The sequence below is a fragment of the Rhinoraja longicauda genome, chromosome 17, assembly GCF_053455715.1.
Source record: "Rhinoraja longicauda isolate Sanriku21f chromosome 17, sRhiLon1.1, whole genome shotgun sequence".
Lineage (NCBI taxonomy): Eukaryota > Metazoa > Chordata > Chondrichthyes > Rajiformes > Arhynchobatidae > Rhinoraja > Rhinoraja longicauda.
Window position 1 is genome coordinate 40,589,260 of NC_135969.1, and position 23,344 is coordinate 40,612,603.

Below are 23,344 nucleotides of genomic sequence, written 5' to 3' on the forward strand. Positions count from 1 at the left end.
AAATAACTACTACTTCATGAATCAAGGTTCAGTCTGCTGTTCTTCAACTGATTGTGGATGAGGGTCTTTTATTCACAAAATGCTGGAGTAACTCTGCAGGTCAGGCAGCATCTCGGGAGAGAAGGAATGGGTGATGTTTCGGGTTGAGACCCTTCTTCAGACTGATGACACGGGGGCGGGACAAAGGAAGGATATAGGTGGGGACAGGAAGATAGAGGGAGATCTGGGAAGGAGGAGGGGAAGAGAGGGACAGAGGAACTATCTAAAGTTGGAGAAGTCGATGTTCATACCGCTGGGCTGCAAGTTGCCCAGACGAAATACGAGGTGCTGTTCCTCCAATTTCCGGTGGGCCTCACTATGGCATTGGAGGAGGCCCATGACAGAAAGGTTAGACTGGGAATGGGAGGGGGAGTTGAAGTGCTCGGCCACCGGGAGATCAGTTTGGTCAATGCGGACCGAGCGCAGGTGTTCAGCGAAGCAATCGCTGAGCCTGCGCTTGGTTTCGCCGATGTAAATAAGTTGACATCTAGAGCAGCGGATGCAATAGATGAGGTTGGAGGAGGTGCAGGTGAACCTTTGTCTCACCTGGAAAGACTGTGGTGTGGGTCCAATTTGGTGCACTATAGGTTGTACTGTTTTGCTGTAGTTGAGGGTCTGCCAGTTGTACCGCGAGTGAGGGTAGGTCTGGTTGTTGTGCTGTGGATGGGTGTGTGTGTACTGTGTGTGTGAGTACTGTGTGTGTGTGTACTGTGTGTGTGTGTACTGTGTGTGTGTGGGTGTACTGTGTGTGTGGGTGTACTGTGTGTGTGAGTGTACAGTGTGTGTGAGTGTACTGTGTGTGTGTGTGTGTACTGTGTGTGAGTGTATTGTGTGTGAGTGTACTGTGTGTGAGTGTGTGTTCTGTGTGTGAGTGTACTGTGTGTGAGTGTACTGTGTGTGTACTGTGTGTGAGTGAGTGAACTGTGTGTGAGTGTACTGTGTGTGTGAGTGAGTGTACTGTGTGAGTGAGTGTACTGTGTGTGTGTACTGTGTGTGAGCGTAATGTGTGTGTGTGAGTATACTGTATTTGAGTGTGAGTGTACTGTGTGTGTGTGAGTGTACTGTGTGTGTGTACTGTATGTGTGTGTGAGTGTACTGTATGTGTGTACACTGTGTGTGTGTGTGTACTGTGTGTGAGTGTACTATGTGTGTGTGTGAACTGTGTGTGTGTGTGTACTGTGTGTGTGTACTGTGTGTGTGTGTGTGTGTACTGTGTGTGTATTGTGTGTGTGAGTGTAGTGTGTACTGTGTGTGAGTGTACTGTGTGTGTACTGTGTGTGTACTGTGTGTGTGTACTGTGTGTGTACTGTGTGTGTACTGTGTGTGTACTGTGTGTGTACTGTGTGTGTACTGTGTGTGTACTGTGTGTGTACTGTGTGTGAGTGTACTGTGTGAGTGAGTGTACTGTGTGTGTGTGTACTGTGTGTGAGTGTACTGTATTTGTGTGTGAGTGTACTGTGTGTGTGTGTACTGTGTGTGTGTGTGTGTGTACTGTATGTGTGTGTGAGTGTACTGTGTGTGTACTGTGTGTGTGAGTGTACTGTATGTGTGTACTGTGTGTGTGAGTGTACTGTGTGTGTGTGAGTGTACTGTGTGTACTGTGTGTGTACTGTGTGTGTACTGTGTGTGTGAGTGTACTGTGTGTGTGAGTGTACTGTGTGTGTACTGTGTGTGTGAGTGTACTGTATGTGTGTGTACTGTGTGTGTGTGAGTGTACTGTGTGTACTGTGTGTGTGTACTGTGAGTGTACTGTGTGTGTACTGTGTGTGTACTGTGTGTGTACTGTGTGTGTGTGTGTACTGTGTGTACTGTGTGTGTATTGTGTGAGCAGTGAGAGTGTGAGTGTGCGGGCGCCAAGGCAGGCGGCGCTGGTGCGGGAGTGAGGGGGGGGGAGAGTGACTAGGCCGAGGAGTGAGAGTGTCACTGGGCCGGGGAGAGTGCGTGTCTGTACCGGGGACAGTGTGTGTGTGTGAGAGAGAGGCGGAGAGTGAGAGTGTCACTGGGCCGGGGAGTGTGTGAGTGTGAGCGGGACACAGTGAGTGTGGGCCGGGGGGAGCGGAGCGAAGCGAAGATGCCGCTGGAGAACCTGGAGGAGGAGGGGTTGCCGAAGAACCCCAGCCTGGCCATCGCACAGGTCCGCTTCCAGCTGACGCTGGGCCCGGAGCGCGCAGTCCCCGCCGCCCGCGGGCAGCTGATGGACGCCGTCAGGGACAACAGTGAGTGGCGGCGGCGGCCCGGGGCACGCCAGGCCGAGGCTCCACCCGGGGCCTACACACACACACACACTCCCGAGGCCGGGCCTTTACCCCAGGCCGGCAGCCACCAGCGGATGACGCCTCGACTGGGGACTCCGGAGGCCGAGGACCTGCATCCATCCGGAGCCGAGGCTTCACTCGGGGCCTGCAGTCAACCAGGGCCCAGGGCCTGCATCCGAGCGACACCCGAGGCTTCTCCCCGAGTCCGAGCCTGGTGCCCGGGGGCTGCACTTACCCCCGCCAATCCTCCCCCCCCACCACCCCATTCATAGACCATACCCCGGCCGCTCCCCATCCTCCACCCCACCCCCTCCTCTCCCCACCACCTCCATCCTCTCCTCACCTCCCCCCATCCTCTCCTCATCCCCAACCCCTCCTCTCCTCATCCCCAACCCCCTCCTCTCCTCTCCCCACCCCCTCCTCTCCCCACCCCCTCCTCTCCTCATCCCCAACCCCTCCTCTCCCCACCCCCTCCTCTCCCCACCCCCTCCTCTCCCCACCCCCTCCTCTCCTCTCCCCCTCCCCTCCTCTCCCCCTCTCCTCCCCCTCCCCTCCTCTCCCCTCTCCCTCCCCTCCTCTCCCCCTCCCCTCTCCCCCTCCCCTCCTCTCCCCCTCCTCTCCCCCTCCCCTCCCCTCCTCTCCCCCTCCCCTCCTCTCCCCCTCCCCTCCCCTCCTCTCCTCCTCTCCCCCTCTCCTCCTCTCCCCCTCTCCTCATCCCCATCCTCTCCTCACCTCCTCCCATCCTCTCCTCATCCCCAACCTCTCCTCATCCCCAACCTCTCCTCACCCCCCCCCCCCCCCCCCCCCCCCCCCCCCCCCCCCACACACACACACACACAAGTGCTGGAGTACCTCAGCGGGTCTGGCAGCATCTCTGGAGAACGTTGGATGGACGACGTTTCGGGTCGAGACCCTATTACCTATCCGTGTCCTCCGCAGATGGGCTGAAGGGTCTGTTTCCATGTTGCATAACTCTATGACTCTGACACCGATGCCTGTAATTGTAAGTTCCAGCAAATCATTTCCCATGGTATGTCTGTTTGGTCCGGATAAAGGTCCTTCTTCAGACTCGGAGAAGATCCAGACTTCAGATTCATCCCTCATAACCCGTCCTCAGGCCTGAGTTTGTTCCCTCCCTCTGCTTTCTCCCTTGATTCCGTTAGCCCTAAGAGCTATATCCAACTCTCTTGAATACATATGTCAGTCCCGCCATCCCGAGAATTAAACTGGTGAACCTACGCCGCACTCCCTCAATAGCAAGAATGTCCTTCCTCAAATTAGGAGACCAAAACTGCACACAGTACTCCAGGTGTGGTCTCACCAGGGCCCTGTACAACTGCACTAGCTAGGTCCTCTTTGCACCTATTTACTCAAATCCTCCTTAATATATTCTATTCTCTCATGGTTATACAGCTCTATCAGATCACCCCTCGTCCTCCTGCGCTCCAAGGAGTAAAGTCCTAGCCTGCTCAGCCTCTCCTTGTAGCTCAGGCCCGCAAGTTAAGGCAACATCCTTGTAGATCTCTGCACCCTTTCCAGCTTAATGACATCTGTCCTGTAGCAGGGTGACTGCAGCTGAACACAGGGCTGTACTCCCAAGAGCTGTTTCACCAATACCTTGTACAACAGCACCCTAGCATCTAACTTGTCCAATTTAAGAGGTTTTGTGTGATCAAATACACTATTCCGCTTGTTACAACCTCAAAAAGAACTCCCAGCAAAACTGTCAGAACTGTCCCCTTCATGAATCCATAACAACTCTGCCCCCAGTCCTGAGTTTATTTTCTTCACTTCTTTTATATATTAGATTTTAGTATGATTGCAAAATCCACACGGCTGTCAGCATTGCTCCCTCTCTTATACGGGTCGACCACTGATTTCTGGCACCTTTGTTTCCAGAGTCATGCCATATTATCCGTTTTGCCAGACCAACAGAGGTCATGGCTTCCTGGGGGGGGGGGGGGATACTGGCCTGTAAAGTCAGCCGCAGAAGTCGGCGATGGGAACAGGATTGCTGGCTCTGGCCAGGCTGGAGTTCTAGAGCCGCAGGTAGCAAACTCGACCCCGCCGATCGGCTGTAGAAGTCGGCCATCGGAATGGGTCTGCTGGCCGCCGGGTCAGAGTTCCAAAGCCCAGGCAGCAGGGGGTCAATTCGACCCGCTGATCAGTGTGGAAGTCTCGATGAGGTCGAGATCGGACGCCTCACCCGACCGAGGCACCACATTTTGGGGGGGGGGGGGGTTGTAATTTTGTCCACATTAAAGGAAGTGCCGGACCACCAGTTGCCGAAAAATCAGCGGTGGACCTGTGTTTCAGTTTATATTGCCACAGAGCGATGGGGAAATGAATGTGTGAAGTCCTTGAATTCCAAAGCGATGATATGTTTTGCAGATATGGCTCCATACTATGAACAGCTCTGTAAAGATGTCGGATGGCCAGTTGACACAGACCTCTTGAGCAAAATGAAAAAGGCAAATGAGGAAGAACTAAAACGCCTGGACGATATACTAGAAGATGCTGAAAAAAATCTGGGTGAAAGTGAAATCAGAAATGCTATGATGGCCAAGGCTGAGTACCTCTGCCGAATAGGTGACAAAGTAAGAATTATCTTCATACAGCAATTAATTTATTGAGGGAAACATAGAAAATAGGTGCAGGAGGAGGCCATTTAGCGCTTCAAGCTAGCACTGCCATTCAATGTGATCATGGCTGATCATCTAAAATCAGTATCCCGTTCCTGCTTTTTCTCCATATCCCTTGATTCCTTTAGCACTAAGAGCTAAATCTCTCTTGAAAACATCCAGTGAATTGGCCTCCACTGCCTTCTGTGGCAGAGAATTCCACAGATTCACAGCTCTCTGGCTATTGTATAGTTGTGAAAGCAATAAGGTTTGCCTCGGTCAATCATGGCAGCTAATTGTACGGTCCCTAAAACCCTAATTGCATGGTTCCTAATTGTATGTTCAGAAATAGGTTAGTGTTGTATCAAAGAACATGTCAGTTGAAACTGCATATCATACTCCTCTTTAATAAAAAATCTACGCAGGTAGTTCTGCTTGAACACAAATTGGATATAATGCGATTGATGAATTGTGGAATACTTTTTGCGTTATGTGGGCCCAATCAGTTATAACACGATTTTTGCTTGGAAATTGAGAATTTGACCGAAATTTCATCAGAGAATTCAGGTCTCGACCCAAACCGTCACCCATTCCTTCTCTCCAGAGATGTTGCCTGTCCTGCTGAGTTACTCCAGCATTTTGTGTCTATATTTGAAAATGAGAATTTGGAAATCGCCGAGCTGAAAAAAGCTGTCTTGGGGGGGAGAAAGTCTAATGAAGGGTCCTGACCTGAATCATCACTTGTGTGTAAAGAAGGGTCTAGATCCGAAATGTCATCTGTTCATTTAGTTTAGTTTAGTTTTGAGATACAGCGCAAAAACAGGCCCATTTCGGCCCACTGGGTCCGTGCCGACCAGCGATCCCCGCACATTAACACTATCCCATACCTACTAGGGACTATTTTTACATTTACCAAGCCAATTAACCTACAAACCTGTACGTCTTTGGAGTGTGGGAGGTAACCGAAAATCTTGGAGAAAACCCACGGGGAGAACGTACAAATACAAACAGCACCCGTAGTCGGGATCGAACCCAGGTCTCCGGCGCTGCATTCGCTGTAAGGCAGCAACTCTACCGCTGCGCCACCGTACCACCTAAATTCCTTCACAGATGCTGTCTGTCTGAGTTCCTCCACAGGTTTTTTTTAATGTTAGGAGAAAAAAACTGTGTAACCTCCCTGCAGGTTCCATGTCACCTCCCTGCAGGTTCCATGTCACCTCCCTGCAGGTTCCATGTCACCTCCCTGCAGGTTCCATGTCACCTCCCTGCAGGTTCCATGTCACCTCCCTGCAGGTTCCATGTCACCTCCCTGCAGGTTCCATGTCACCTCCCTGCAGGTTCCATGTCACCTCCCTGCAGGTTCCATGTCACCTCCCTGCAGGTTCCATGTCACCTCCCTGCAGGTTCCATGTCACCTCCCTGCAGGTTCCATGTAACCTCCCTGCAGTAGGCCGACACTGTTATCCCAGAAAACCACAATCTCAGTTTCACGTAGGTGATAATTGCAATTGACAAACAATTGCTTCTATTGAAACCAGTGCAACAAGACTTTATTAAGCAATGTAACATAGCCTTTACTATTTTTTGTTTCAGTAATAAAATGAAACTTGTAGCTAAGGCCTTAATTTTGAAAATTCGGCTGGGAATTTACTGCAAGCCTGAAATTCTCTTGCCCCTAGTCCCCTTTTCCCCATTGACATAATTGTTTTTGTATGCAATTTTTTTTAATGCTTTGTTTCTTAGAAACGCAACTATTGCGTTATTGCAGAAACATCCGTACTTGGAAAATGATGAAATCCGGATGCAAAATTATCGTGTTATACCTCCCAATTTCCCACTTTATTCTGTAGCCAATTGTCACACATTCCCTCGAATGGTCCTTTGAGTGGAACGCAAAGATTTAATATGTAAAATGTCAATTGCAAATCCTGTACTCTCTCAGACTTGGATCATGAATCCAAATTGGAGCGTTTGCTGATGGGATTGCCATCACAGATGCCATTTGCCCACCCACAGTTGTAAAATTGTTGGACTACCCAACTCCCACCCCCTCCTTCTTCACCTGCCAGGCTTTATCCCACCTCCACCACTTGTTCAACTTTCTCCTGCCACTCCATTCAGTCTGAAGAAGGGTCGCAACTGGAAAGGTCAAAATATCACCTATCCATGTTCTCCAGAGATGCTGCCTGACCCGCTTAGTTACTCCAGCACTCTGAAACGTCACCTATCCATGTTCTCCAGAGATGCTGCCTGACCCGCTGAGTTACTCCAGCACTCTGTGAAACATCCTTATCCTTGTCCTCCAGAGATGTTGCCTGACCCGCTGAGTTACTCCAGCACTCTGAAACGTCACTTATCCATATTCTCGAGATGCTGCCTGACCCGCTTAGTTACTCCAGCACTCTGAAACGTCACCTATCCATGTTCTCCAGGGATGCTGCCTGACCCGCTGAGTTACTCCAGCACTCTGAAACGTCACCTATCCATGTTCTCCAGGGATGCTGCCTGACCCGCTGAGTTACTCCAGCACTCCGTGAAACGTCACCTATCTGTGTTCTCCAGAGATGCTGCCTGACCCGCTGAGTTACTCCAGCATTCTGTGAAACGTTGCCTATCCATGTCCTCCAGAGATGTTGCCTGAGCTGCTGAGTTACTCCAGCGCTTTGTGTTATTTTATGCTTGAATACTATTGAGTTTTGGTTGGCTTCTAGGATTATGTGAAGTTTCAATATTAATGTGGGGTCATATTGCAAAATAGTTTGGGAGGTCGTGAAATCTACTTGGATTTCAAATTTGGTTCCTGTTGAGTTGAATATCATTCAAGTTTGTCACTTTGTAAATATTAAATAAGTTGCTTGGAGCTTTGACAATAAGTGATTGATGTTATTGAGAGTAAATGCTTCAACAGTCTCACTGAGTGGCCTTAGTAACTATTTTCAGTCACTTGCCTTGATTTTACTTTAACAAAAAATAATCTTTTCAATTTAGGAAGGTGCTTTGACTGCCTTCCGGAAAACGTACGACAAGACTGTGGCTCTGGGACATCGCCTAGATATTGTGTTTTACCTGCTGAGAATTGGCTTGTTTTACATGGATAATGATCTTATTACTCGTAACATTGAGAAAGCTAAAAGGTACTTGTAGCATTTGTTTCATGGGTTCAGGTGCAGCTGTTCATTTTCCATTGATTCATGTGAATTCTTTAGCATGCCCCTCATGGTCAATATTTGGCACTGATCTGTATTTACACCGATCAGCCAAAACCTTATGAGCTAAAACATTATGACCATCTGCCTAATATGCTGTTGGTCCTCCGTGTGCAGCCCCATACGCAGCAGGGTGCGATGCACTGTGTATTGTGACACATTCCTCCCGTGACCACCATTAACATTTTCTGTGACTTGTGCCACAGTCGACCTTCTGTCGGTTCGGATCTGACGGGATAGCCTTCGTTGCCCTCGCACATTGATGATCCTTGGGCACCCAACACCCTGTCGCCGGTTTGTGGTTTGTCCCTCCTCGGACCAATGTCGGTAGGTGCTCACCACTGCTGACCGGGAGCACCCCACAAGCATGGCTGTTTCAGAGATGCTCTGACCCAGTCGTCTGGCCATAACAATTTGGCCCTTGTCAAAGTCGCTCAGGTCTTTACGCCTGCCCATTTCTTCTGCATCCAACACGTCAACTTCAAGAACTGACTGTTCACTTGCTGCCTAATATATCCCACCCCTTGACAGGTGCCATTGTAACAAGATAATCAATGTTATTCACTTCGCCTGTCCCTGATCAAAATGTTTTGGCTGATCGATGTATATGCATTTCAATGCTGTCCTGTACATGAGTAACCATCCTACCATCAACTAGAGAGCAGTCCTAAACTACTGTCTACCTCATTGGAGACCCTTGGACTATCTTTAATCAGACTATACTGGCTTTATCTTGCACAAAACATTATTCACATTATTCTCTTTTTCATGTAGCTGTACACTGTGTGCAGCTCGATTGTAACCATTTATAGTCTTTCCGCTGAGTGGTTTGCACACGACAAAGGCTTTTCACTGTATCTCGTCCGATTCGAGTGTCTCCAATGATGTGGATGGTAGATAAGGACCCTTCACTTGTTGTGGCACATCTAACGTACTGTGGGCCAAGCTTGTGCCAGCTAGCAACAGCAGGATCACAGCCTGTTCAAAACTTATTTGTGGAGATGACCAGAATTAATAAGTCGTAAATGTTTTTAGTGTATTTAACGTGAGGATTCTTTTGCAGCTTAATTGAAGAAGGTGGTGACTGGGATAGAAGGAATCGTCTAAAAGTTTACCAAGGGATGTATTGTGTGGCAATTCGAGACTTCAAGCAGGCGGCGGAGCTGTTCCTAGACACGGTCTCCACATTCACTTCCTACGAACTCATGGATTACAAAACCTTTGTGACCTACACTGTTTATGTCAGCATGATTGCGTTGGAGCGACCCGATCTTCGTGAAAAGGTAAGCGCTATAATAGTGAAACTATTATAAACTCGGAGTAGCAAAGGTGGAAAGGGCAACTGATAGAAGTGGTTGTAACTTTTAATTTTGTTTAGTTTAGAGATACCGCGCGGAAACAGGCCCTTCGGCCCACCGAGTTTGCGGCGACCAGCAATCCCAGCACATTGACACTACCCTACACACACTAGGAACAATTTTACATTTACACCAAGCCTACAAACCTGTACGTCTTTGGAGTATGGGAGGAAACCGAAGATCTTGGAGAAACCCCACGCAGGTCACGGGGAGAACGTACAAACTCCGTAAAGATATGCACCCGTAGTCAGGATCAAATCCGGGTCTCTGGCGCCACAAGGCATTGGCTGAACCACTGTGCTGCCTTTAAATAAGGAAAAAACTTGATTCCAGTGGGACTCAGATGACCAATGCATAGATGTTCATGATAATTGGCGATAGAACCAAAGGTGACTTGTGTCGTCTTACTGTGACCTGTTGTCATCTGGTATGTACGATGAGATCATTTAATGGAGAAATTGCACAGAGTAGGCAAGGAGAGTTAATTGGATAGTTCGTTAACGAGCCAGCAGGGACAGAGGTTGGAATGGCACCTTCATTCTACAATGAGCATGCCGTTATTTTTCAGTGGAGTGGTAACAAGGTGCCATCTCACTGTGGGAGGTACGGTAATGAGTTAATTTGCAAGCTGCATGCTGGTTTATCAATGTTAAATGAAGAATTCATGAACACGTTCAAAGCTAAAAAGAGTGCAAAATGCAGTCAATTAGAAAAAACGTGATTTGCTCTTTAGGAGTTCCGCACACAGTCTCTTCCCAGGGTCTTGGCTCAGTGTGGTGGATTTTGTTTCGTTAAGAATTATATGCTAGATATGGATCGGTTTCAGATGGTGGTCGGGCGATGTGTGAATGGCCATGTCCATCCTGTGCGATCTTGTCCCCTGCTTGTCATAGTTTCACAGAACTGGGAGACTCGTCTGGGTGTGCGTCACTTTCAGAGTGATGTGATGAAGAAAGTCATCTGTTTATTATCTTTGCTGAAGATAGACACAAAATGAGACACAAACTCAGCAGGTCAGGCAGCATTGAGCCCGAAACGGCTCATGACCCTTCATCGGACTTGGTCGACAAATAGCATTATCAATGCTGTTCCTATCGTGTGTATTCTGTGAAATGGAGAGTCGTTCCTGGAAATGAGGATGGAGTGGAAGGTCGAGGACGCGTGGTCTTTGGCAAATTGAGCATCCATTGCATGACAAAAAAAATCTTTAAAGGGCAATAAAGCTGGATGATACCTATGATTTTTTTTTTCCGCCAAGCATTTTGCAGTGTGCAGTTGTGGAGCAGGTGATGAAATAGGTAGTGGAAAATAATATAATTACTACGTTTGAAAGGCATTGAGACAGACCTTAAATAATCAAGGCACTAAAGGACATGGTCCTAATGCGAGTAAATAAATGAATAAGTTTATTGGCCAAGTATGTACACATACAAGGAATGTGTCTTGGTGCTCCGCTCACAAGTAACAACACGAACATACAGTAAACAATTAAGAATAAAGCATAAAAACATTAAAACATTAAGAATCCAACATTACGGTTTAAACGTGTGAGTGAAATAAACCAGAGCAAAAAGAGACTACAGACTTTTGGTTATTGAGTAGAGCTACTACTCACGGAAAAAAAACCTGTTTTAATGTCTGGCTGTGGCTGCTTTGACAGTCCCGAGTCGCCTTCCAGAGGGAAGTGCTTCAAAGAGCTTGTGGCCAGGGTGAGAGGGGTCAGAGATGATCTTACCTGCTCGCTTCCTGGCCCTTGCAGTGTACAGTTTGTCAATGGGAAGGTTACAGCCAACAACCTTCTCAGCTGATCTCAGCTAAATGGGCTTAGAGTAGATGGGCTTAATGGTTTGGCATGGACATGTGGGCCAAAGGGCCCATTTCTGTGCTGTACAACTATCACTGGCTCTCAAACAAGGCTGTAAAATGTAATGTTTTTGCTGGTCTCAGTTATATTAATGTCTACACGTACTAATCATTTTTAAATGAGCACAGTATGAATGCAATGTACTTTGTGTTAATCACCTAAGATCACTAAACCTTCATTTATACTTGGATTTTTTTTTAAAGGCTGTAAAAAATGCGGTCAATATCATTCCTAAAATGAGATGCAGCTGCTTTCAGTTTTGTGATTTTCATCAAGTATTTTCTTATTGGTTTTTTTGGGTGTAGGGCAGGACTAGAACATTTCTAGTTCTAGTTTTTCTTGTAAGTGGTGTTTTCCTATTCTAATCTGGGTTATTTTTAATACATCGACTAGAGTTGGCAATTTTCTGCTGTGTTAAATTGAAATAGAAAATCCATGTCGCACTTGCTGGGAGAGAAACAGTTTGTACTTTAGACTGGCATTTCAGCACAATGGGAGGGAGTTAGTTTTGTACTGCATTAAGGCATGCAATAATCATTGTCAATTTGTGGAATTCTCTGCCTCAGGAGGCAGTGGAGGCCAATTCACTGAATGCATTCAAGAGAGAGTTAGATAGAGCTCTTAAGGATAGCGGAGTCAGGGGGTATGGGGAGAAGGCAGGAACGGGGTACTGATTGAGAATGATCAGCCATGATCACATTGAATGGCGGTGCTGGCTCGAAGGGCCGAATGGCCTCCTCCTGCACCTATTGTCTATTGTAGGAATTTTCTTTTGGTAACTCTGCTGCTTTAGTGGAGGAAAGAGCATTCGCTGCTTTAGTGGAGGAAAGAGCAGCACTTCTCTCATTCAACTTACCTCACTGTTCAAATTTAATTTCAATGCAACAGAAGTTGGGGACTTGTCTTTTCAATAGTAGAATAAAGGGCAGGAAATTATGCTTCATTCGGGTCGAACCATGGTGGCACCTCATCTCAGGTCTAGTTGATCCTGCGGTCTGATTAAATGGCTTGCATTGGAGGCAAGAATGAATGCGTCATTCAAATGGATCATTGAGGTACTTAACATTTCTGAAAGGATAGATGAAAACTTTGAGGTACCGAGCCTGAAGACAGGCATTAAAATCACTGCTCGATTATTGATAGATTGGAATACATTTTCCTTGGAGGATAATAGAGTTCTTGCCTCAAAGGCTATGGATTCTAATTCGAAGATAGACACAAAAGGTGGAGTAACTCAGCGGGTCAGGCAGCATCTCTGGAGAGAAGAAATGGGTGACGTTTCAGATCGAAACCCTTCTTCAGACCCGAAACGTCACCCATTCCTTCTCTCCAGAGATGATGCATGTCCCTGCTGAGTTACTCCGGCTTTTTGTGTCTATCTTCAGTTTAAACCAGCATCTGCAGTTCCTTCTTACACACTAGATTCTAATTCAATTGATATTTTCAGAGCAGAGATTATTGTTGAGCATATTTAATGATAGAGGTACAGATCAGCCTTGCTCTGATTCAATGTTTCATTCTACATGAAGTCCATCGTGTACCATTTCATACAAACTGTCAAGAAGTCTAATTGATGGGGTTTCTTATTTAAAATCAGGTCATCAAAGGTGCCGAGATTCTTGAGGTCCTGCATAGCCTTCCAGCGATTCGGCAGTATCTGTTTTCACTGTATGAGTGTCGGTATGGCGTTTTCTTCCAGTCCCTTGGTGAGTGCCTTTTTATATATTCCTATTCTCTGCTGAAGGCCAAATTATTCATTGGATAGGGCATAACATTAGTACCCACTAGGATGAAAATCGCACAAGCAAGAAGTTTACAAACGAAAGATTCCTTACCTCAGTCAGTTTTCGCAGGGGATGCTTTTTAAAGTTTCTGCTGATATGACTTTCACTGCATCCGACGTTCCCAATGTGAGTTCCTGTACATTGGTGAGACAAAGCGCAGACTCGGCCACCATTTTGCTGAACACTTGCCCTCGATCCGCCAAGGCCTACTGGATCTCCCGGTTGCTAACCACTTTGACTCTCCTTCCCATTTCCACACTGACCTTTCTGTCCTGGGCCTCCTTTGCCATTGTGAGTCCACAAGCAAATTGGAGGAACAACACCTCTTATCTCGCTTGGGTGGCTTACAACTCAGCAGTATGAATGTTGAATTCTCTAAATTTAGATAACTTCTACTTACACCTCTCCACCCCCCTTTCCACTAACAGTCCATTACCCAGTTCGACAGTTCACAACAGTGTATCCCTCTTGGGATTACACTATCTTTAGTCAACAATTGGCCGATCAGGAAACCTCCTTTCCTTGACTGAGGTCATCTGTTGCCGGCCCCAGTTTGTCGCACGTTTTTCTTGCTTCCAGTTGAAGGGTCCTGACCCGAAACGTCACCTTTCCATCTTCTCCTGAGAAGCTGCCTGTATTAATTTACTCCATCATTTTGTATCTGTCTTTGGTACAAAGCAGCATCTGCAGTTCCTTTTACACGTTAACTTTCCTTTTTTCTTCAGCCACGGTGGAACAAGAATTAAAGAAGGACTGGCTCTTTGCTGCTCACTATCGCTACTATGTACGTGAAATGAGGATCTTAGCATATAGCCAGCTGTTGGAATCCTATCGCTCATTAACCCTTACCTACATGGCAGAAGCATTTGGTGTTGGTGTCGAGTTCATTGATCAGTAAGTCGGTTTTTATCTTCTGAATATTCAATTGAAAATGTTATACTTTTACTTTTAAGCTTTACTCAAATACACAAGTTGTTTTAAGCATTTTATCTGGTTAGTCTTTAATTATTTTTTATAGCTCTTTTACTTTCCCTTCTTACCAAAGGTGACACCTTCACGAGAGAGTTAGATTTAGCTCTTCGGGTTAACGGAATCGAGGGATATGGGAAAAAAGCAGGAACGGGGTACTGGTGATCAGCCATGATCATATTGAATGGTGGTGCTGGCTCGAAGGGTCAAATGGCCTAATCCTGCACCTATTTTCTATGTTTGATATGACTTTAGGCACCAATGACTTTAGATACAGCGCGGAAACAGGCCCTTCGGCTTACCGAGTCCGCGCCGACCAGCGACCATCCATACACTGGCGCTATCCTACACACTAGGGGGAATTTACAATTTTACCGAAGACTATTAAGACAATAGACAATAGGTGCAGGAGGAGGCCATTCGGCCCTTCGAGCCAGCACCGCCATTCAATGTGATCATGGCTGATCATTCTCAATCAGTACCCCGTTCCTGCCTTCTCCCCATACCCTCTGACTCCGCTATCCTTAAGAGCTCTATCCAGCTCTCTCTTGAATGCATTCAGAGAATTGGCCTCCACGGCCTTCTGAGGCAGAGAATTCCAGATTCACAACTCTCTGACTGAAAAAGTTTTTCCTCATCTCAGTTCTAAATGGCCTACCCCTTATTCTTAAACTGTGGCCCCTTGTTCTGGACTCCCCCAACATTGGGAACATGTTTCCCGCCTCTAACGTGTCCAACCCCTTAATAATCTTATACGTTTCGATAAGATCCCCTCTCATCCTTCTAAATTCCAGTGTATTAACCCACAAACCTGTACGTCTTTGGAGTGTGGGAGGAAGGCTGAACACAGGGAGAAAACCCGCACAATCACAAGGCGAATGTACCAGTTTGGTACAGACAGCACCCATAGTCAGGATTGAACCTTGGTCTCTGCCACTGTGAGGCAGCAACTCTACCGCTGTGCCACCCTGTTACCTTTAATCCACACATTAACATAAGCAAGTCAATCGTAATTTAAATATGTGTGCAAGTCTGGGTGAAATACCCCCTTAGATTGTAAAATTGCAGAGCGGCGGGCGCTGTCATTCAAGAACTCTCCTCTCTAAATATAACCTGTGGAACAAGGTTAATGGCCCATCTTCTGCATTACAATATTATCCTGACAAATTGTGAAATGAAAGAAAATTCTCTTAAATTCAGTTCCCCCCTTCCTGACCAGATGTTGACTGAATATACTGCTGATTGAGGTTGCTGGAAGATTAGGGTGGCGCAGCGGTAAAGTTGCTGCCGTGCAGCGTTTGCAGCGCCGGAGACCCGGGTTTGAACTAACCGGGTGCTGCCTGTATGGAGATTGTGCGTTCTCCCCGTGACCGCGTGGGTTTTCTCCCACTCTCCACAAAGATGTACAGGTTGGCTTGGTATTGAGTGTAAATTGTTCCTATTGTGTGTAGAATAGGTTAATGTACGGGGATCACTGGTCGGTGCGGACCGAAAGGCCTGTTTCCGCCCTGTGTCTCTAAACTAAACTAAGTTAGCTTTATACCGGGGCATTTTTTGTGCACTGGAGACTAAGGTTAATAAAACGTCCATTTGATTTCCAGGGAACTCTCTCGTTTCATCGCCGCTGGTAGACTACACTGTAAAATAGACAAAGTGAATGAGATCGTAGAAACCAACAGGTATGTATGTGTGACAAGTTTGAAGTTTGCCACAAGTCTCCCGGTGCAATATTGTGATCTGTAAGGCTGGACCAAACTCTGACTGTTAATTTTGATTATTACAGGCCTGACAGTAAGAACTGGCAGTACCAGGAAACCATAAAGAAAGGAGATCTGCTGTTGAACAGAGTCCAAAAACTCTCACGGGTGATAAATATGTAATGGTTGATAACTCCACAATGGCCATTTAGTTTTTGAATTGTTCTAGTTATTTCTCTTACGATTTACAAATCATGGGTTTAGTTTGTGCCATTGTTGAACCTTTTATGTATTAAACTTTGTAGTTTACTTGGCTGTGTAAACAATTTGAGCAATGTATATAAAATAAACACCCAGAGCATGTTTTCAAAAATGTCTCAAGTATCTCAAAGGGAATTGGACTTCCAGCTTAAATACCAATTTTAAGATGTTTTTGAAAGTAGCTCTGGGAAATTAAACATTTCAAACTGACTTGGTTTTCTTCCCATTGACATTCAAGTCTTGAGTTATTTACACCAGTTGTTCATTCCCTTAAATGGAAAGGATGGATGTCCAGTCACTCTACACCTCCATCCCCAACCAGGAAGGTCTTAAAGCCCTCCATTTCTTCCTCGACCGCAGAACCAGCCAATTTCCATCTACCAATACTCTCCTCTGCCTAGCAGAGCTGGTCCTTACCCTCAACAACTCCTTTGACTCCTCCCATTTCCTCCAAATCCAAGGCGTAGCTATAGGCACTCGCATGGGCCCCACCTATGCCTGCCTCGTTGTCCGGTATGTCAAACAATCACTGTTCCGGGCATACACTGGCCCTATCCCCGAACTCTACATTGACGACTGCATCGGTGCTACCTCCTGCACCCATGCAGAACTCACTGACTTCATCACCAATTTCCATCCTGCACTCAAATTCACTTGGACCATCTCCAACATCTCCCTACCGTTTCTAGATCTCACCATCTCCATCACAGGAGACAGACTATTGACCGACATCTACTACAAACCTACTGACTCCCACAACTATCTAGATTACACTTCTTCCCACCCTGCTTCCTGTAAAGACTCTATCCCCTACTCCCAATTCCTCCGTCTACGCCGCATCTGCGCCTGGGATGAGGCTTTCCATACCAGGTCATCGGAGATGTCCCTATTCTTTAGGAAAAGGGGGTTCCCCTCTTCCATTATAGATGAGGCTCTCACTAGGGTCTCCTGGATATCCAGCAGCTCCGCTCTTGCTCCCCCTCTCCCAATTCGTAACAAGGACAGAGTCCCCCTTGTCCTCACCTTCCACCCCATCAGCCGTCGCATATAAAATATAATCCTCCAACATTTCCGCCATCTCCAACGGGATCCCACTACTGGCCACATCTTCCCATCTCCACCCCTTTCTGCTTTCCGCAGAGACCGTTCCCTCTGCAACTCCCTGGTGAAATTATCCCAAACCACCCCCTCCCCGGGCACTTTCCCCTGCAACGCCTATCCCTTTATCTCCCCCTCGACTCCATCCAAGGACCCAAACAGTCGTTCCAGGTGAGGCAGAGGTTCACCTGGACCTCCTCCAAACTCATCTACTGTATCCTCTGTTCCAGGTGTCAACTTCTTTACATCGGTGAGACCAAGTGCAGGCTCAGTGATTGTTTCGCTGAACATCTCCGCTCAGTCCGTCTTAACCTTCCTGATCTCCCGGTGGCTCAGTGCTTCAACTCCCCCTCCCATTCCCAATCTGACCTTTCTGTCCTGGGCCTCCTCCATTGTCAGAGTGAGGCCCAACACAAATTGGAGGAACAGCACCTCACACCCCAGTGGTCTGAACATTGACTTCTCTAACTTCAAATAGCCCTTGCTTTCCCTCTCTGTCACCTCCCCCTTCCCAGTTCTCCCACCTGACTTACTGTCTCTTGACTACACTCTATCTTTGTCCCGCCCACACCGGACATCAGTCTGAAGGGTCTCGACCTGAAATGTCACCCATTCCTCTCCAGAGATGCTGCTGGTCCTGCTGAGTTACTCTGGCATTTTGTGTCTACCTTCCATTTAAACCAGCATCTGCAGTTCTTTCCTACACAAGGAGTAAGTAGTGTTTGAGACCAAACCTGTAACTCCACTGTGGAAGCAGCAAACTTCTTCCATTTAACCATGTTTATGAAAGAGAACGGTGACAACCTTAAACTAGGTTGTAGACACTTGCAGCACTAACTAGGTTGTAGAACAGGCAGCACTAACACCAACTTAGGGGCAGATTTCTAAAGTTAGAGAGCAGAAGCTAACAAACCCAAGTCGCACCAGTTTCTCGTTCTCACCTAGCAAACAGCGGCCTGCTTCCTTTATCATTGTAATTTATTTGCATATCCTTCATTCATTTGTTCTATATCTCTCCTCTCCCTTGACTATTCTGAGGAAGGGTCTCAGCCCAAAGCATCACCCATTCCTTCTCTCCAGAGATACTGCCTGTCCCACTGAGTTACCCCAGCATTTTGTGTCTATCTTTGGTTTAAACCAGCATCTGCAGTTCCTTCCTACACAATTCTTTTGAGGTGATTCTTGCAACAATATCCTGGTCATAGCTGTGTGTTTTAATATTTTGATGCAGGAATTGTAATGCAAATTTTGAATTTGGACATTGTGAGGAAGATGACCAGAAATGCTGAACGCAGATATAATAACCCGCAGCTACTGGAATCCTGAGTGAAACCATGCTGGAGGAACTCAGCTGGTCAGGCGGCCTTTGGGGAGGGAATAGTCAAGCAACGTTTTGGGTAAATGAAGTAAACCATGTGGCAATTCAATAGAGAGAAGCAAGGAGTTCAAGAGTCCGAAACGTCACCCATTCCTTCTCTCCAGAGATGCTGCCTATCCCGCTGAGTTACCCCAGCATTTTATAGACAATAGGTGCAGGAGTCGGCCCTTCGAGCCAGCACCGCCATTCAATGTAATCATGGCTGATCATTCACAATCAGTACCCCATTCCTGCCTTCTCCCCATACCCCCTGACTCCGCTATCTTTAGGGGCTCTATCTAGCTTTCTCTTGAAAGCATCCAGAGAATTGGCCTCCACTGCCTTCTGGAGGCAGAGAATTCCACAGATTTACAACTCTCTGACTGAAAAAGTTTTTCTTTATCTCCGTTCTAAATGGCCTACCCCTTATTTGTAAACTGTGGCCCCTGGTCCTGGACTCCCCCAACATTTTGTGTCTATCTTTGATTTAAACCAGCATCTGCAGTTCTTTCCTACACATTAAAAGGCTGTCAGCGTTGTACATCTACAAAAGCAAATTGCTTTTGGAACTTAGTCAAGCAGCATCAGTGGAAGGAAATGGACCAGACTTTGTTTGCTCCTGACCACGGGTGCTGTCTGTAGTTTGATCATAAGTGATAGGAGCAGAATTAGGCCATTGAGTCAAGTGTCTACTCTGCCATTCAATCATGGCTGATCTATCTCCCCCCCCTAACCCCATTCTCCTGCCTTCTCCCCATAACCTCTGACACCCGTATTAATCAAGAATCAATCTCTCTCCGCCTTATATATATCCACTGACTTGGTCTCCACAGCCTTCTGTGGCAAAGAATTCCACACCCTCTGAAGAAATTGCTCCTCATCCCCTTCCAAAAAGCACGTCCTTTAGATTTTAGAATTTTTTTTAGATTTAGAGATACAGCGCGGAAACAGGCCCTTCGGCCCACTGGGCCCACGCCGCCCAGCGATCCCCGCACATTAACACTATTCTACACACACCAGGGACAATTAAAAAAAAAACATTTGCCCAGCCAATTAACCTACATACCTGTACGTCTTTGGAGCGTGGGAGGAAACTGAAGATCTCGGAGAAAACCCACGCGGGAGAACGTACAAACTCCGTACAGACGGCGCCCGTAGACAGGATCGAACCCGAGTCTCCGGCGCTGCATACGCTGTAAGGCAGCAACTCTACCGCTGCGCCACCGTGCCGCCCTTTAATTCTGAGGCTATGACCTCTAGTCCTAGACTCTCCCACTAATGGAAACGTTCTCCTTGTCTCTCTGAGTTTGCTCCGGTTTCTTCCCACATCCCCAAGACGTGTGGATTTGTAGGTTAATTGGCCCTCTGTAAAGGATTGTGGGTACAAGTGTTGTAGGGAGTGGATGTGAAAGTGGGCTAACATGGAACTAGTACAAATGGGTGACCGATGGTCGACCTCACCCAAGCTGTAAATCTCTAATTTAAACTTTACACTTTCATTAGCAAACAGTAGACAACCAGACACTGGATTTGTTATAAATAACAGTATAAATTATTTTTATTTACAGACCTTGTTACAAAACAAATAGACTATACATTTTCAAATATCGAAAGATTCTGACCCATGACGTTTGTTCATGAATTATACAGCAGGCAGCACAAAGTCCAGCTGATACCATAGTGAACCAGTGCACTCCATTTTGCGTACTTCTGAAACTATTCACACTTTTGCACAGAAAGGTCGCTTTTAGAACCAAGCTCGGAACAGGCTTTGCTATCACAGGCTTACATTCACATTTGAGATGTGTAGTGTTCAACTCTTCACATGTCTCTATTGCTTTTGTCACTGCAATCGTTTTATTCCTTACAATTGAACCCAAAATCGCTTCAGGTTCGAGTGCCTTTTAAGACAAGATTTCTTGTGTTCTGATCGTTCAACTCGGCTTTTTAAAATAAAATTTCGCGAATTATTATTATTTTTCAGTACGGGGAATATAGGTGCTGCCGAGGAACAACAATGTTGTGGGAAGACAAAAACTCCAATCTCTTGGAACATTGTATTTTCTAACCCTATTTAATCGACAAAGAATCGCAGGAGATACTCAGTGAAATCCCAAGGTATTTCCTTTCAAATAAAGGCACCGTCACCTTCAAAATTGCCGGGATGAGAATATTTATTTACATTCCAGTAGTATTAGATACTATGGGACAATGGGTAAAACTTGAAAGTACAATTGTTTTAATGAGCCAAGTTGAACAGCAATAGTGCTTTAAGACCTCTTTCATAGTCAAAATCATTGAAAACATGGTACTTCAAAGGTACAGAAAGGTAAAGGCCTTTTGATTTGCTCTTGGCTGGTGGTGTCACCACGTACAAATATACATACAAATCAAAAATTGGTTTCATTTCACAATTGAAAGATTTGTTGATTCCAAATTATTAAGGTTTAGGCATAATAAATACTAGGAACTCGCAAGGTGGAAAAAGCAAGCTCCTAATCCAGTTGAACATTTAATTACTTGTTTTTAATGTTCAATTTAAACAGTCATCTTGAAGCAACTATCAGGCACTTTAAATTTTGACTAAAAGCTGCAAAAAAAAAAGGTTCAAGTGGTTTTCCAGATGAGTCTGGGATGATATTTATTTTTCTAATGAATTTGTTACACTGGGAGTTTAGACAACAAATGAATATATTAGTGAAATAGTTTTGAGGCTCTCTCTTTCCCCCTCCCCCACTTCCAAAAAATAAATCATTTCACTCCCAAAATTCCAAAATGGACAAAAGTTTTTATAAAAAGTGCCCCAAAAATTTTATACTGTAGGTATTTTGCATTATTAGCTGGGCAGTGAATATCTAAACAATAAGGTACTTTTACTGTTATTTATTAATTCCTAAATAAATAAATACCAGATGATTTCAAAATTGTACCAAAACTGGATATAAGAAAATGACCTGTGCAAAAATACATGTTTAATATGTACAATTTTAACAAAATATGCATTCTGAAATAGGGATATTTCCATACTTTTGTATAATCCATTAAACAAGAAAATTCAAAATAAAAGGTACAAAAATCATGACATACTTTCTCTTAGCTTGTTGAAAATTGGGGTAAGAAAACAGAGTTACAATTGGTAACTGTCCCACAAGGAACAAGCTAGCTTCAGTTTAAGCCAGTTTAAAAAATAACTACTAGGAGGCATAAGGTTACATTTATTACAGCAGAGAGGGGAATTTTTCTTTAAGAATTTCCTTTATAGCCTTTTGGAAATGGCCAAAAGGAAATGGCATTATTACTTGGTCTCCAACAGAAACTGCTCTGTAACTATTTGCAATAAGTGGCTCCTTTTATTGCTCACCTGCCAATTATCCAACAATGATTCTAAGAGTATTTGAGCTATACACTATTTATGTTTCTTAAAATTTATATAGAATTCATGACACCGCCCACAAAAATCTGTAAAGATTAATTGAACAGACTGTATTAGTAAATGCTTACGTTCTCCCCCCCTGTGCACACATCTGCCATAACTTCACGATTTGGGAGGAAAATGTCACTACACTAAGCAGATATTGAAAAAAAAAAAAAATTGTTTTCATTCTGATATGCTCCCTAGACCAATAGGGAAAATGTTGAAATGTGTGCAAATATTCACTAAAGTGGTCATTTTAAACATTTTTTGAGGAATTTTCATTCTGAAATCCCTGATTTAAACAGATCTTTAAAAAAAAATTATTTGTTTCTTTGACAAACTTGCAACACCGTCCCTTTTCTTTTAAAATTAAAATCTATTCCAGCGTAGTTGGGAGAATGGATATAATCTATTAGTGCAAACATTATGTGGACTACTAAGACTGTTCTGGAGGAAGCAGCATTCATTACAATTTTTTATTTTCTTACCTTTTAAAAAAAATAAAAATAGGCAAGACCAAGCTGCAAATGCCACTGAACCCCATTCTCACCGAATAAAATTTAATCATAGATCTATTTAAGGAACATCGTTTTAATCATTTAAAAAAATTGTTGCATCAAAACGCCATATATGATGCAAGCTTCTTCAACTCTCCATTCTGCTGTAATTCCAACCAGGAACCAGTTAGAATTTACACCATTTCTGCTTGTGTGTTGTGTGTGTGTGAAGTACAATGAACAAATCATTCGCTGGACTGACTTCCCCTTGTTATTTTAGTTCCACAATTTTTCTGCTCCAAACAACAACAAAAAAAGCCAAGGTTTGTGGATTTAACAAAAAATAAATTTCAAAATAACTACCTGACACAAGTCAGCATACTTGGCAACTGGTTCAAAGTTTAAATGTAGACAAAGTACACATATCTCTTGCAAAAGAAATAAATACAACATATCTGCTCTGTGATATAAATTTCCAGTAGATGTCAAGGGGCTACCGAACTCACGCTAAACCTGTAAAGATGCTTAAACATTTGGCAGTTCAACATCCAAACCTGTTTAGCGAATGCGCCCTTCAGCAGTAAATAGTCTAAAAACTGCACCTTTTGCATAAATCTCAGATCAGTAGTCATTCTTCTAGCTAGGTACCTAATACTTAATACTGATTTGAACAATTGAAAGCTCAATTTCTAGCCAGAAAGTCCATGTCAACTCAATTTAAGCTGTGAGGAATTCCACAAACCTGGCTTCAAAACCTGTAATTTTGATTATACTATCCACAGACCTGAGCAACAAGAGGGAAGTTGAGAAAACTCCAAGGCTTCGTGCAGTTCAGAGTGCCTACTTCTGATTTCAAAATAAGATGTCCAGTTTCTTCCAGAAGAACATTGGTTATCATGGTCGAGCCTTTGGCTACAAAATAT

General features: G+C 45.1%; 2 protein-coding genes across 2 annotated transcripts in view; one reads left to right on the plus strand and one right to left on the minus strand.

Annotated features, from left to right (window-relative positions):
* Window positions 1-1,933: 1,933 nt before the first annotated feature.
* psmd6 (proteasome 26S subunit, non-ATPase 6) lies at window positions 1,934-16,254 on the plus strand. Its single transcript, XM_078414559.1, has 8 exons — window positions 1,934-2,255; window positions 4,686-4,891; window positions 7,904-8,049; window positions 9,185-9,404; window positions 12,941-13,049; window positions 13,853-14,021; window positions 15,698-15,775; window positions 15,880-16,254. Exons 1-8 carry the CDS (start codon window positions 2,111-2,113, stop codon window positions 15,974-15,976), a joined length of 1,170 nt encoding a protein of 389 aa, XP_078270685.1. The 5' UTR covers window positions 1,934-2,110; the 3' UTR covers window positions 15,977-16,254.
* Window positions 16,255-20,080: 3,826 nt separating this feature from the next.
* The window catches only part of atxn7 (ataxin 7), a 74,643-nt gene continuing 71,379 nt past the window's right edge, over window positions 20,081-23,344 (minus strand). The window contains exon 11 of the mRNA XM_078413889.1: window positions 20,081-23,333. Within this exon, the coding sequence (XP_078270015.1) occupies window positions 23,316-23,333 (18 nt within the window). The 3' untranslated portion in view covers window positions 20,081-23,315. The remainder of the gene's footprint in view (window positions 23,334-23,344) is intronic.